The 14,757-nt window shown below is 52.0% G+C and overlaps 1 protein-coding gene across 1 annotated transcript in view; it reads right to left on the reverse strand.

Annotated features, from left to right (window-relative positions):
• Tmem163 (transmembrane protein 163) overlaps positions 1 to 12,165 on the reverse strand; it is a 161,674-nt gene extending 149,509 nt beyond the window's left edge. Inside the window, 3 exon segments of the mRNA XM_021641417.2 lie at positions 4,825 to 4,944; positions 11,870 to 11,994; positions 11,996 to 12,165. Coding sequence (XP_021497092.2) covers positions 4,825 to 4,944; positions 11,870 to 11,994; positions 11,996 to 12,030 — 280 coding nt within the window. The 5' untranslated portion in view covers positions 12,031 to 12,165.
• Between the last annotated feature and the right edge of the window lie 2,592 nt (positions 12,166 to 14,757).

The following is a 14,757-nucleotide window of genomic DNA, read 5'->3' on the forward strand; positions in this document are numbered from 1 at the left end:
TGTCAAGGTGCGGTCCCGCCCCTCCATGGCCCAGCAGCGTCTGGGCTCCAATGTCTCCTGCAACTCGTCTGACAGGAACTGTGTGAATCTCTTTCTAGGAACAAGCCCCTCTCTGGCTGGCACCAGGCTCCAGCTCCTGAGATTCCTGGGGAAATTCCAGTTTCTTGAGTTACATGATTTTGATAATCTGAGAACCAGAGAGAGGGGCACAAATTTCTCTTTAGAGGATCTTTATTCTCCTACACAGGATGGCCACACATTCAGGTGGTGGGGCTAACAGCTACGGAGGGCTCTCTGAGAAGGAATCCACCCTGTGATTCCAAGGTAGACCAAAGAGCATGGACCTTTAAGACCGTTCTAAACAGCCAGGTTGTGGTGGTACATAACTTTAATCCCAGTTTCCCCCCACCCCAGTTGGGGGGAGGGGGGCAGAGGCAGGCAGATCTCTGTGAGTTTGAAGCCAGCCTGCTTTACAGAACAAGTTCCAGGGCTACACACAGAAACCCTGGCCTAAAAAACCAGAGACAGAGAGCGAGAGAGAGAATTCTAAACACTCAGACTTGACTCTTAGAAACTTGGGGTACCCTCAGACCCTGCCTTCCTCCCTCCCTCCCTTTTTTTCTTTTTTGTTTTTTTTTTGAGCCAAGCTATGGCTGACCCCACCCTCTCAACCCCCCTGCTTCAGCCTCACAGTGCCTGGCCTGCAGACGTCAGCATGTCCACTAAGTTGTTCCGGTCCTTTTCTATCGGACGATGTGTGCGGAGGAAAGGGGACAGCTTAGAAAGTCCCAGACTTTTCTAATAACACAGACAAGTCATCTGATCTATTTCCTCTGTCTCACTTTGGTTACCCTCAGTCTAGGAATTAAGCGGCTCAGCCCGTAAGAGGACTTGCCGTCAAGCCTGGGGACAGTTCAATTCTCCAAGCGCAGGTGGAAAGTGAGACTGGGCATCCGAAAGTTGTCCTCTGGCTTTCACACGGTTACCATGACAGACACACACACACACACACACACACACACACACAGACACAGGAAAATGACAGACAAATGGGAAAGCTCTTTTAAAGGACGCCCATGTGCATTATATTACCATGCCTGAAGGCCAAGAGTTTAAATTAAAATCAAATAGGCTAAAATTCTCCACATAAGGGCTGGAGGGTTGCCTCCCTGGCTGAGAGCCCTGGCTGCTCTTCCAGAGGACCTGGGTTGAATTCTTAGCACCCACATGGCAGCTCACAACTACCTGTGACTCCAGCTCCAAGGGATCCAATGCTGTCTTCTCGTCTTGGGCACCAGCCATGCACACGGTACACAGACGTATATGCGGGAATTTTCTTTTAATCCCCACATTAAAAAAAAAAAAAAGTATTCACTCCTGACAGGGATTTGCTTTCCTAGTTCTGAGGTCTGCAATTGCCCAGATGTGCAATTGCACATGTGTGTGTAGAGGTGCGCACACGTGTGTGTGGAGAACAAAGGACTTCAAATGTCATTCTCTGGCCACCATTCATCTTGGATTTTTGTCTATCTCCTTTTCAGATAGGGCTCACTGTGTAGCTCTGGCTGGCCCAGAGCCCGCTATGTAGATCAGGCTGGCCTCATTCTCACAGAGATCCACTTTCCTCTGCCTCCCAAATGCTGGGGTTAAAAGGACACATCACCACGCCAGCGCCATCTTGTTTTTTTTGAGACAGGGTCTTTCACTAGCCTGAGACTCACCAAGTAAGCTCGGCCGGCCGGCCGGGAGCAGTCTGGTCTCCACCGGTCATTGTTGGGATTACAGGTGTGCACCACAACAGCAGCTCCTTCGACTGGTTGTTAGCTGGTTGGCTTTCGGCACGGAGCAGACTCAGATTCCTATTCCCTTAGCCCTTTACCGACCGAGCTGTCTCCTTAGCCTCTGACTACAATTTTAAATGAAGTTTTTCTGAGATCTTGGTTTGGAGTACTTTTGGTTTAGGGTGCTTTGTTATTGAGTCTGAGGTTGTTGTTATTGAGTCTGAGGTTGTTGTGTGTGTTGTGTTGTGTTGTGTTGTGTTGTCTTAATGGAGCTAGGTATCTATGATGGTTCCTGTTAATTAGCTGTCAGCTTGACAGAATCTGCACTCACTTTGGAGACCAGCCTCTGGACTTGCCTGTATCTTGATTGTATTAGCTGAAGTGGTGAGACCCACCCACTGTGGGTGTCACCATTCCCTTCGCAGGGATGCTACACTGAATAAACTGGAGAAGAGGAGCTGACGCTGGAACCTTGGTATGTCTTTCATTCTTGACTGTGGATGCAATGAAAGCCTCTATGTTAGGCTCCAGCTGCCATGGCCTTATCTCCTAATGGATTACACCCTGGAAGTATTGGCCATAATAAGCCCTTTCTCTCTTAAATTGTTTTAATTAGAGCATTTGTTCACCATCTTAGGAAAAGATTCTTTCATTAATGTTGTTTCTACATATCTTCATTTCCCACAGAACAAGCAGGCATCCCGTCCCTAAGAGTTAACTTGTACTCAAGCCTCAAAAACAGAGTCCAAATACATTTTCTCCAAAGATCTTAACAAAGACATCAATGTTGTCAAAACTCAAGGTTGGAAGCTGAGCTTTTATTCTCTCTCTGGCCTCATTATTACAACAGACCCGTTTTCATATTCTTTCATAAGAAGATTGCTATTTTCCACACTACCCATTATACACTGAATCTATTTTAAAAGCAAACTAGGACTCTCCCTGAAATATTCCAAGATGCATCACCATAGTTTTACACCGATGCTTCAGCACATCCACGTTGTTACCTCACCAAGCACGATCAAAGCAAGCACAGGGGCTGTGCAAGCGTGAGGATGTTAGTCTGAATCGCCAGCACCCACATAAACAGCTAAGTGTAGCTTCAAGTGCCGGTAACCCCATCCCCGAGTGGGGCGCACGGGAACTGTGAGGGCTCTGCCTGCCTGTCTAGCTCAGGTTCAGTGAGGTACCCTGTCTCAAGGGAATAAGGTGGAGAGTGATAGAGCAGAACAGCAGACTTCCTCTCTGACCTCTGCAGCATGCACAGGCGTGTAGCTCCAGGGAGCTCTAGGCCCTCCTCGGGCCTCCTGGAATGTACGGAGCGCAAATGGACAAACATGCATACACATGAATAATCGATAAAGATAACTCTTTTAAGAGGAAGCTGAAGGATTTAAGTTAAACAGCTTTGTGATAAAGGGATAAGATGGTTTCAAAAGAAAAGGGAAAAACAAAACAAAAACCTTCCACAAAACCATGCTCTGGCCTCATGTATACTTTTTCCATCCCAGGAATGGAACATTTTTAGCCTAATCCACCTGATTGGATATTACAAGTGAAGCCAAATGTTCCTCGTATCTTTTCTCTATTATGTGGCTTAAGCACATCAAACGTAACACTGTTAGTCCAAAAAGAAAGACTCCTTCAGAGCCCTTCATGCTCAGGTCCTCATTCAAGCACCCAGGGAGAGATGCCGCCCTAACAGCTTCAGAGGGCACAGGGCCCTGTCTGAGGAACCATTATTCTGTCTGTAAATCACTTCCCTTCATCCCATTCCTCCTTCTTCACATATGTAAATCGCCATGTCTGATCTCCAGTCCCCCTACCAGCCACAACAACCAAATTACCCTCAAGGGACCTCCACTGCCTTGTTATTTCGGTCTCAATACTAAGAGCAGCAGCGAGGTGAGGGGAGAGAAAGGCTATTATATTTTCAGAAGTCAGGATTCTTCCTGATTAGGTTTCTGGCTCACTGGTAAATCTTTATTCCCTGAAATATATTATTTCTGTATTTGGAATATTTGGCTTTCTTGGAATCAGACTATTGTACAGTGTTTCCAATATAAATTGTCTCTACTAACATATGCCGAGTTTTGAAAGGAGCATTTGGTCACATTCTAACCCCTCCCCCTGGGGACCCAGCCCCAGCGTCCAGCAGCACTTCTAAGGCAGCAGAAGAGAATTTTAAACAACTCACATACAGCCTCGTCCCCTAACGAGCATGGCTCCTTTTTCCTCCTACCCTGAGGCACCTTATAGGATGCTTAGCACTTAGAACACACAAATCTTTCTTTTTATCACAAAATTTATAAAACGAATTCCCCTTTTCTCCACTATTTAAAAAAAAGGACAATTCCTACCAAGGTTGAGCTGTGGCTCCCTGCTTAGGCTACATGTGAATAGTAGCATGATTAATAAGAATAAATAGCACATGTGTGTTTCACGAGTGGCGAATGTCAATGGAGAAAACCCACCACAGGAATTCCAGACCCCCAAACAGGATTATCTACAGACAGAAGTTGCTCCATTTTCACCATAGCATCTCAGAATTGTAAGAAAATATTTTGTTTTCATGCACTAAAAACCCCAGAAGAAAGCCCTTCTGCTTTTCTTTCATTAAAACTGCACACTTGATTTTATGCCCAACCTTGAACAAGACACAATCAAAAGGGAGAAGACAGAGCTTGCTGTGATGTTGCATTAGGCTCAAAATCCAGATCTCATGTCAGCCTGAACTGAAGGCATCTGCCAAGAGACTATTTTCACTATTCAGCTGGTGCCAGCCAGAATCCGCTTCCACAAACCTGCACACAGATGAGAACTGAAGCTCTCGGTTATTTCTCTCCATTTCTTCCTCAGACGTTCTTCCCTTTGCAAAGGAGTGAAGCCATTTTACTAATTCATAAGTACTCTAACTATCCAACCATCTAAAATTTGTTTTGCTCATCAATAACAGTCAACTAAAAGCAAAGCACATCCCACAGGGGTTAGAGGGAAAGACAGGCAACCGGCCAGTATTGACTGGCCAGACCCTGATACTCACTGAAGGCGGCCACTGCCAGAGCCAGGGTGACAATGATGGAGAACCAGGATACCCACAATGCCTTCTTCCTGTAGTTCTGGGCTTCATGAGGTTTCAGCCGGGTGCTGCTTTCCAGTAAACCTGATGGAAACAGAGAAGATGGGGAGTAGTAAGGCATTTCCATATGACAGAACACACATCTCATCCAAAGATTGCAAACCCACAGCCTGTGGGCCGACATGTTTTCTTTCTGGCCCACAATGTGTTTTCACAATTAGGAAATTCCACATTAAAAAAAAAAAAACCTACAAAATTATAAAATGTCCTGGCATCCCTTACAAAACCATAGGCCCTGGCAGTAGCAGATAAGTGCTTCCACAGGACGACAGAAACTCTCTGAGTTACAGGAGCCCACAGGCCTCTCCACTTTGGGGTCACACCATGCCATTCTCTGTCCCCTGCACTAAGTCGCTCGGCTCAGTAGGGTTTCCTCATCCCAACAAAGCCCTTCCACTGGGAAAGAACTGTAGTACCTGATTAAGCATTTGGGCTCCTCCTCAGTGAGCACTGATCCACTAGCACAGTCCCAACAGCAGTGTTAGATTTACACAAACCAAAGAATCATAGATTGTGCAAATGCCCTCACTGTACCCCTTGGCAACCAGTAACCGTCAGGCCCAGATCACGCAGCATGTTTTCTCCTTCCTTTGTATGAAGCACACATTAAGCAAATAACTGATTAACTAACCAACTAATTAAAATGATTAACTAATTAATTAATTAATTCGGGGATCTGGGGAGGTAGTTCATTCGATAAACTGTCTGCCACACACACATGAGGATCCAAGCTTGATTCTCCCTGTGAAATAGCCAGGCCTGGTAGCACACGCTTGTAATTCCCAGCACTTGGGAAACAGAGACCACAGATCCCTGGAACTCACTAGCCAGCCAGCACACCCTGCTTGGTGGGCTCCAAGCCAATGAGAGATTCTGTAACAAGGTCTATAGCATTCCCAAGGAAAGACTTCCGAAAGTGAACTGCACACACACACACACACACACACTATCAGAATATGAAAGTACAGTGAATCTGCTAAAGCCAGAACTATCTTTTAAAAAGGCTGCAAGTACAACAGGTTTTATTTCTCTCCTGTGCTTTGCATGTAAGGAGCCCTTAACAAGAGCAGGAATCTGTGACAATTCGCCCGCAATGCTCACTTACACATCTTCAGGGTGATCTTGATATGTACTTCTTTGTTATCCTTTGAGAAAAAAAAATTGGGATTGGACAAATGGCTTAGTGCTTAAGGGCACATATTGCTCTTTCAGAAGACCCAAGTTTGATTCCTAGCACCCATATCAGGCAACTCACAACTGCCTGTAAGTTCAGCTCCAGGGGCTCTGGCACCGTCTGTCCTCCTCACATGCAGACATATTCACATATACACAAATAAATAATAAGAATAAAAGTATTTTTAGAAAAATAAAGCTGTAACCAGGTGGAGGTGATGCTGCCCTTTAATCCCAGCACTTGGGAGGCAGGGGCGAGTAGATCTCTGAGGTTGAGGCCAGCCTGGTCTGCAGAGCACGTTCCTGGACAGCCTGGGCTACACAGAGAAACCTTGTCTTGGAAAAACAAAAAGAAAAAGGAGGAGGAGAGAAGGAGGAGGAAGAAGAAGAAGAAGTTTGTATGTGTCATTTCTTGGTTACCAGAGAGCCAAACTTTGGTCATGTATCTTATGCAAGTAAAAGCCAGTTGTGCCAGCTCTGGTTACATAACGTATCTTTCCGAGGTTGGGCAGCCTCATCACATCACTATAGACAATGATGGATGGAGAGGTGGAGCTTAGGCGCCATTTGTAGAAAGTGTGCAATGCATCGCATATAAGCACCATTCACTCGTCTGACTGACTACCACCATAGGGGCAGAAAGGACAGGAGGCCATTCTCCCTCTATAGTTAGAGTCATGACTGACACACCTACCAGACAGGTTCACGGGGGAAAAGGTAACAAATGCATTGAAACAAAGATCTGCATGATGGGTCGGGGATGTAGCTCAGTCAGCACAGAGCCTGCCCAGCTCTCACGAAGCCCTGGGTTCTGCCCACAGCATGTATAAACTAGAAGCGGGGAAAGGGCATGCTGAACTCTCTGCACTGGGAGACGGAGGTGAGAGGCTCCTAAGTTCAAGGTCATCTTCAAATACATAGGGAGTCTGAGTGTGTCCTGGGGTACTTAAGACTCTGCTCAAAAATTAGTAAGAACAACAACTAGGATAGGAGGAAGGCAACAAAGGAAGGAGGGAGGATAAGGAAAGAAAGAAAAAGTGAAAAGAGTGAGGGAAAGGAAGGAAGAGGGAGAAGAAAGGGGGGTAGAGAGAAAGAGGGGCAGGGGGAGGAGGGGGGAAAAGAGAAAGAGAGATCATCCATCCTATGTGACATAGAAGGTTTTGGAAATAAGGACCCAGCATCCAAGGGAAGCTATTTTTATGCTCAGATCCAATGAAAAATGCATATTCCTGTAGAGATGAGATTAGAGAAGAGATGAACGAAGCAGAGAAACTCAACAAGACCCGTCTGCTCCAAGTCCTGGTGTTTCCTGTAAGACACCAGCGTGGTGGGTGTGGGTCAGGGGCCCTCTGGAACGAGACCTTTTGGTTGATTCACTATTTGACAAGGGGAGTCAGAGAGTTTCCCTGTGACCAGCTCTTACACTTAGGGGATGGGGTGGGGCATAGCAATAATTGTTGGGTTTATGGCTATCTTTGTGGGATGAGGGTTGAAGTTTCTTTCCTATCTTGGTTTAACATTTGGGATTTTTAAGTGTGTGTGTGTGTGTGTGTGTGTGTGTGTGTGTGTGTGTGCACATACATGTGTGTATGTGTGTGGAAGCCAGAGGTTAGCCTCAGGTCTTGTTCCTCAGGCACCATCCGCACAGGTTTTTAACAGTGTCCCTCACTCAGCCCGGAGCCAGTGGGCCCCAGGGATCTGCTTGTCTCCACCTCCTCAGTGGGGGCCACAAGCATGTGCCACCACACCCAGCATTTTTCACATGGCTTCCGGGGATACAACTCAGGCCCTCGTGCTTGCAAGGCAAGCAATTTCACAGCTGCACCGTCTCCCCAGTTTCTGCGACCACCCTTGGGGGTGAAATGGAGACAGGAAGAAAAAGGGGAAGGGGAGGCTTTGCTTCTAAGGCCTCCTGGAGACCTTCAGCTCGGAGTGCCCAGCATGCCAAAGTAACACGACATATTTTACAGGAAAAAATACGATGAAGTATAATCAAGGAAGACACTGGACATCGGCCTCTGACCTCCGCCTGTGCATGTGAGCACACACACCCATGCAATTTTCCTTTGATCCTGGTCTATTGGTTTCAGGAAAAGTGAAACGACACCATTTAAATACCAGCTCAAATGAATGGTTCATTTGCCAGGCATTGGGACAGCACCCATTTCAAGAGGCTTGAGCCCTTTAAGAGGCTGGTTTACTTTCCCACAGGGACAATCACAACTGGGTACACCTTGCGCATTCTGCCAGGCAGCATTTCTTTCTCCTTCCAGAGCTGGCTGGTTTCAACAACACACCTGGCCCTGACCACACATGGGGTGCTTCCCCCCCTCCCCCCGACGACAGCAGGATCAATACTCCTTATGGGAGATTCAGGGGGCAGCCATAGGGGTCTGACTGCCTGCTCCTGTGGCTTCCGCATTCTCTGAGCCAGTAGGACTGGAAGTTCTTCTTCATATCTGACCTTTCTTGTAGCTCCCCTGAGAGACTGTAAAACTGAAGCGGGGGAGGGGGGACATGAAGTCATTGTGATGGAAACACTGTCCAAAAGAGGAAGGGCTTTTTTCTTTCGATGCAACTGTTCTTGTCTGTTGGTTTCCTTTGTAAAAATGCAGCTGAGGGGCTCATGAGGGGCTTGGTGGTTAAGAACTTGCCGTGCAAACATGGGAAGCTGAGTTCAAGCTCCTGAACCTATATAAATGCCCAGGATGATGGTGCGTGCTTGGGGCCCTGGAAGCTCACTGGCCAGCGAGCGGAATGAAGCAGCTCAGGATCAGCGAGAGGCTCGCTTCCCAAAATAAGCTGACAGCGCTTGAAGAGTGACACTTGAGCTTATCTCTGGCCTCTACACACGCGCACCCCTGCTCAGCCAGCCTATACATACACAGATACATGTATGGCTGTTGCCAAAAATGGGCAGCTTCTACCCGCAGGGGAAGTAGAGCCTGTGGACCCACAGGGCTCAGCTCAGAAGCGACTGCTCTCTGCATCGGCCTTCTGCATCCAGGCCAGAGGCCCCCACACTCTAAGCCACAGGAATGTGGGGGAGAGGGAGGGTTCAGAAGGCAGCGTCTCCACAAGCGGGAGCCAGGCAGAGCGGCCTCACGGAGACGGAGACAGGCCTCAGGTCCATGTGCAGCCCTGCAGCCTCCGTGCCCACAGCCGCTTCCATGGTGAGACTTCAGCCTCACTTGAATTTTGTAACGTGGGCCCGACAACGCCGAGACATGTATTAAAAGGAAAGGCGGGGATACACGTGAAGATGGCGTTTCCTTAGCAGTCGGAACTACTTCTCCTCTGTCTCTCCTGAGCGCATCGCTTTTGTTGTCGGTGTGTTGAGCCTCGCTCTGAACAAGACTTTGGCCCAGAATTTGACGTGTTGTCCAGGCTGGCCAGGAGCTCACAGGGATCCTTTTGCTTCTGTTTCCCAAGCACAGGTGCTCTAGGACTGAGCCACTGCATCAGGCCACTGAGCTTTCATCCTCTGCAGGAAGGTTTTTGTTATTGTTGTTTGATTGTTGTTGTGTAATGGGCAGCTAGAGGAAAGAGCCTATAACTCTGTAAGGTGGCGGCACACCCTAAGGTTTGGAAATAGGTATTAAAGGGGAAAAGGAACCCCTAAGATCAACTGGGCCTGTGTGTGTGTGTGTGTGTGTGTGTGTGTGTGTGTGTGTGTGTGTGTTAGTTCCGGGAGGTCTTAAACCACATAGTGCTGGCTTGCTTCCTGACCCACAGGCTCAATCAGCTGTTATAGTAATGTTGAGACATTCTGAGCTCGCTGGAACTCAGGGAAATAGCCCATATCACTCCTAAGAAGAAAATGTCTCCAAAATTGCAAACCACTAGGTTATAAAGCAACTCTCCAATGGGAATCAGAAGTGGCCTTCCATAGGGTTCTACCATCTCAGAAGGAAGTCAGTACACACACACACACACACACACACACACACACGTATGGAAGGTGTATGTGTAGACAGAGTGCCCATCCCCCACACCCTGTGGGGACTGGGCCTCCCAGAAAGCCACTGCACCCAGGGAAAGCTGAGACCAGGGAGTTTTCCTCTTCCCCAGTTCCTGTCGCTTGGTGGGAAGGATGCCACAGCCCATGCACCATCCTCAGCAAAACTGAGTATAGGAAAGAGAAAATAGCATGATGATATAAAATATTACAACCAAGCTCCCAGGCAGCCTTCTGGTTTGTTTAACTGGAGTCTTCATTATCATTAACTCTTTGCAGCCGGGAATGGGTGGAACAAAAGAAATGTCACAGCGACTTTCAGCTCAGAACAGCATAGAATCGTGGGTTCTGTGGAGGACATGACATCCTAACAGAGAGGTGTGTGTGGTGTGCAAGCTTCCACACCGCAGTGGTTTGCGAACAGCGATGCTTTCAGGAGACAATATAACAGAAAATGAGGTTCACTTGGCCACTGACAGAAACCCTAAAGAATGAGTTAAGAAGAGGTTTGTGGTTCTTGTTCTCCTTTAACGCCGGGGCATGGCCTCTGGATATCACTAAACATCAATTCCTCCCAGCATAGGTTTCTTGTCTGTCGTTCTGCAGGGGTGGGGAGAGGCTGACTGACGGGCTCTGACCAGTAACCCGCATTGCTACAGAAGTAAGCCCAGCCCGGGCGCCCGGGCACCCGGGCACCCGTCTTTCTTCAGCGCAAAATGTTTAAATCTTGCGGGCCAACGGTAATTCTCACACCCCAGTACTGAAGCGGCGGTTTTGCCTGGGTTTCTAAGATGCCATCCCCTCTCCTGTCTCCAAGGCTCTCGGGTTCTGTGGGAGGCGGGAAAGGACCTGCGGCAGGGGTGCAGAACTCGTTCGAGCTGGAGCGGCTCCAGTCCCCCGCTCAGCAGCCCCGCCGCTTCTCGGGGAAATCTGTTTCCATGCCATCCTGTTCCACACACCACTGTTCAGAATCTCTACGGAAGAGATCCTGCATCCCAACACGAAACCGGAATATGAGGCTATACAGGAGGCTCTAAGAATAAGACAGAAACCTGCTAGAACTAAAATAATGTAAGCACCCTGTACAGTCGACAGATGAAAGCTTCAAAAAAAGGAAAAAGAGTAGCGGTGTGCAGAGCCGGCTGCCTGGGAAGGGCCTGGCTGCAGAGACCCCAAACCCACCACCAACGGCTGTGGCGGAACCGTTGATCATTTTCGAGGGGGTCCAATTCCTAAGCAGCGAGAAAGGAAAGGGGCAGAGGCGGTTATCCCTGCAAAGAATCCGAGCTGCAGGCCACGAGAGCAGGGTGGGCAAGGACAGGCAGGGACGGGGGAGCCCTGGCTGTGGGCGGGAGGCCAAGATGCCTTCCGGGAGGCACGCGGGTCCAAGCCCCGCGTCCGAGGAAGGCCCGCGGCCGGGCGCTCTCCAGGAAGAACGGGCGTGGAGCAGCACCTGCGCGGACCGGGAGGGTGGCCCCGGCCAGGCCCCCGCCCTGCGGGGAGGCGACCGCTGTGACCAGCGGCCGGGGAGCCTGGGGTCCGCGCGGGTGCTGCTCCGGAGGGCCTGGCTCCAGCCCGGGGGCGCCGCGCCGCTGCCGGCGGACGGAAGTTTCCCCGGGCGGCTCGGCCGCGGGACGCCGGGAGCCCGCGCCCGCCGGCCAGAGGGGCAATCCCGGCCCCTGCGAGCCTCCGGGAACCCGGACCGCAAACTTTCCCGCGGTCACCGGAGAAGGCTGGCCGGGGACGGGGGTCGCCGACGCCCGGCCGCGCGTGGGGCCGGGCGGCTCGGGTTGGCGCGGGCGGGGCGGGGCGGCTCACCTCGGTCCTCCGGCCCGTCGCTGAACTGGCCGCTGTCGCTGAGCCGCGGCGGCCGCTCCTCGTCCGGCGGCGCGGGGCCCGGGGCGGGCGCGGGGGCCCGCGGGGCCGGGCGCGGGGCTCCGGGGGGGGCTGCGGCGCTCGCTGCCCGGGGCCGGCTCCATGGCTCCGGGTGCCCCGAGGAGACGCCGAGCGCGGCGCGGCGCGGGCGCGCGTCCGGGGGGCCGGGGCTGGGGGGCGCGCGGGGAGAGCCGCAGCCGCCCGCGGTGCGCGGCAGGTCGGCCGCTCGCTCGCCTTGCGCCGGGCTGGGGCTCGCTGTCGCCGCGCTCCGCCCCCGGGGGCAGGTGCGGCCGGCGGGGACCCGCCCCGAGGCGCCGAGCGGCCCGGGATCGCCGTGCCCGGGCGGACGCAGGCACTGGCAGGGGGCGTGGGCACCGGCCGGCGACGAGCGCGGGGCCGGACGAGGGCGTGGCGGAGGGCGCGCCCCCCGCGCCCGGCTTCGTCGCCCGGGAGGTCCCCCTTGGCGCCCCCACCCCTCTGCGGGCCTCGGAGCCCTGGCCGTGCGTGGGCAGGAGCGGGCGGCGCGGCTCACGCCTGCCCAAGCCGGGAGAGTTCACCTGTCCCGGGCTCCGGGATGTCCTGCCCCTGACGGGCCTGAACTCTCCTCCTAGGGTCTTTCCTGCACCAGCTCAGACCAAGCTCGCGCCGGAGCTGTGGCTTCCCCCTTGCGACGGTGGCCGGGCCTCTGCCACCATCTGTCGCCGGCTCAGCATCCAGGAGCGGTCCCCTAAACACGCCCCTCCGCCTGCCCGGGTCGCCGCGCTCCTCACTCCGGACCCGCCGGCTCCCAGCCGTGCGCGCGGGGCGCTCCCCGGGGCCAGGCTGCAGACGCACCCGCCGGCGAGCCGGCTGCCTGACCCAGCCTCCGCAAGCGTCCGCCGCGGAGCCCTCGAGAGTCTGGGTTTATCGGTGGGTTGCTATGGTACTCCACCGAGCCGATTCCAGCTTCTAAAGGGATCCACCCGGATTCCTGCTGAGAGTAGCCGGCTTCCCCTCCTCTCTGCCGGGGATCATGGGGGTGCAGGGTTCTGCAGATGAGAAGGGGCAAATTTTGTTGCATCAGATTTGAGTGATCCTGGCTCCCTTCCGGGTATTTTGTTGTTGTTGTTGTTGTTCTGTTTTGTTTTGTTTTAACAAAACACGCTGCTTCCTGGCTTAAGACACAGACACACACAAACGCACACACACTTGGCCGTTTCTACCCGCTGGCCCTGACGCTGCCCTCGGGTACAGCTTCGCGTGTGCAAAGCCTTCTGTCCTCCCCAACTGTGCGGTTGCTGGACCCGGAGCTTGTAAAACATTTACCAAGGTGCCGGGCACGGGGTCTCCCTCCGAGAAGGGCTTCGGCAGGGGCTGGTTGGGGGAGCTGAGGCACGAAAGGCAGGAGCTTGCGGCAGCCCCTCCTTCCCTGAAGCACCGACCTCGGGGAGTTTTGTTGCTGCCGTGCCCGCCATCCTATTGCTAAGGGTCCTCAAAGCATCGCCTGGCTACCGAGAACAGGAATACCCGGGCCTTGAGCTGGGTGGAGGTCAATGTCACAGGCTGCGACAGAGCTGCCCAAACCTTAATGCAAGTGCCTTTTAGACTCCATCCTCCTTATATTCTGCTTTTTGAAAAAATATTGTGTTTTTTTTTGTTTTGTTTTTTGTTTTTCACTGTGTCGCTGGAGACAAGAGCAGGGGAGCACAGGCTTAGCACAGGGTTCCACCCGCACCTCTAATCTGCTGGTTTGCGTGTTCGTTCTTCGGGTATTTTAACAAGCGTCTCTCCTCTGCTTTCTGTTGGATTGTGCTTGGGGTCCCCCCGCAGCCGCCGCCTCCCAGCGCGCACACGCGCACGGCAGGCTCTCTAGAGGGTCCTGGTTCTCGCTCCTCACTTGGTTCTCGCTCCTCACCAGAGCATCACTCGCGAGAAGGTGCAGGCGAGCAAACTAGGGCTCGTCCCCCGCGTCCCGAACCGAGCGACGTCAGGGCATTAAGGGAAGGAAGAGCTCGGAAACAAGAGCTGCTGCGAGCTCTCCTGGCGCCCCGCTCCCCCGAACAAGCCCCTGCCGATCTCTGGGAGAGCTTAGCCGCCTTCTTGGAGGGAGACACGTGCCCGGCATCTTGCTAAACGTTTCACAAGCATCCCTCGGGGTCCAGCAACCGCACAACTCGCAGCAGCTCCGCCCCCTAGAGGACATTCTCCAGAAGGGCAGGTGCTTTCTTTGGGGCCACTCCAGTTTGGGGGCCAGGGGTGGGGACAGAGGCATAAGCCAACCTGGATGCGGCTTCGATTCTGTGAAAATGTGCTTCCGGTCCCATTTCAGCTTCAACTGTGCTTTATATGTGAGCAGAGACTATGTGGGCATCTTTGAATGCACACAAAATTTTCCGGAAACACAGCCAGCCTGTGAGTCTAGGGAAGATGGAACCCTTCTCATTTGGGGAAATGGGGACCCTGGAGGCGGCGCCATGCAACACCTGAGTCAGCAGTCAGCATATCTGTGCCCTTCATACCTATAACCGCCACTGGCCAAGGAATTCGTTGTGTGTTTATTGATCTTTCATTGCAACACACTAAGGAAAAATAAGCCAACAATATTCTAGAGTCTTGTCAGTACCCCGCTCCTGAATCACAAGCGCATACAGACGTCTGAGCGCTGCTGCTTCCGGCGCCGTCTCGAGTGGTCATTTATCATGGCAAATGGACATTAATTATGTATGGTGCTACTTTTATTCCTCTGCCATCATATAGATCATTATATAGATTTTAATATAAGAGACGTATGTATTACCCATAGATTCGTTTCATAATCCCAGCAGTGAGTGGTCCTAAAGATGTTGAGGAGG

The sequence above is a fragment of the Meriones unguiculatus genome, chromosome 18, assembly GCF_030254825.1.
Source record: "Meriones unguiculatus strain TT.TT164.6M chromosome 18, Bangor_MerUng_6.1, whole genome shotgun sequence".
NCBI lineage: Eukaryota > Metazoa > Chordata > Mammalia > Rodentia > Muridae > Meriones > Meriones unguiculatus.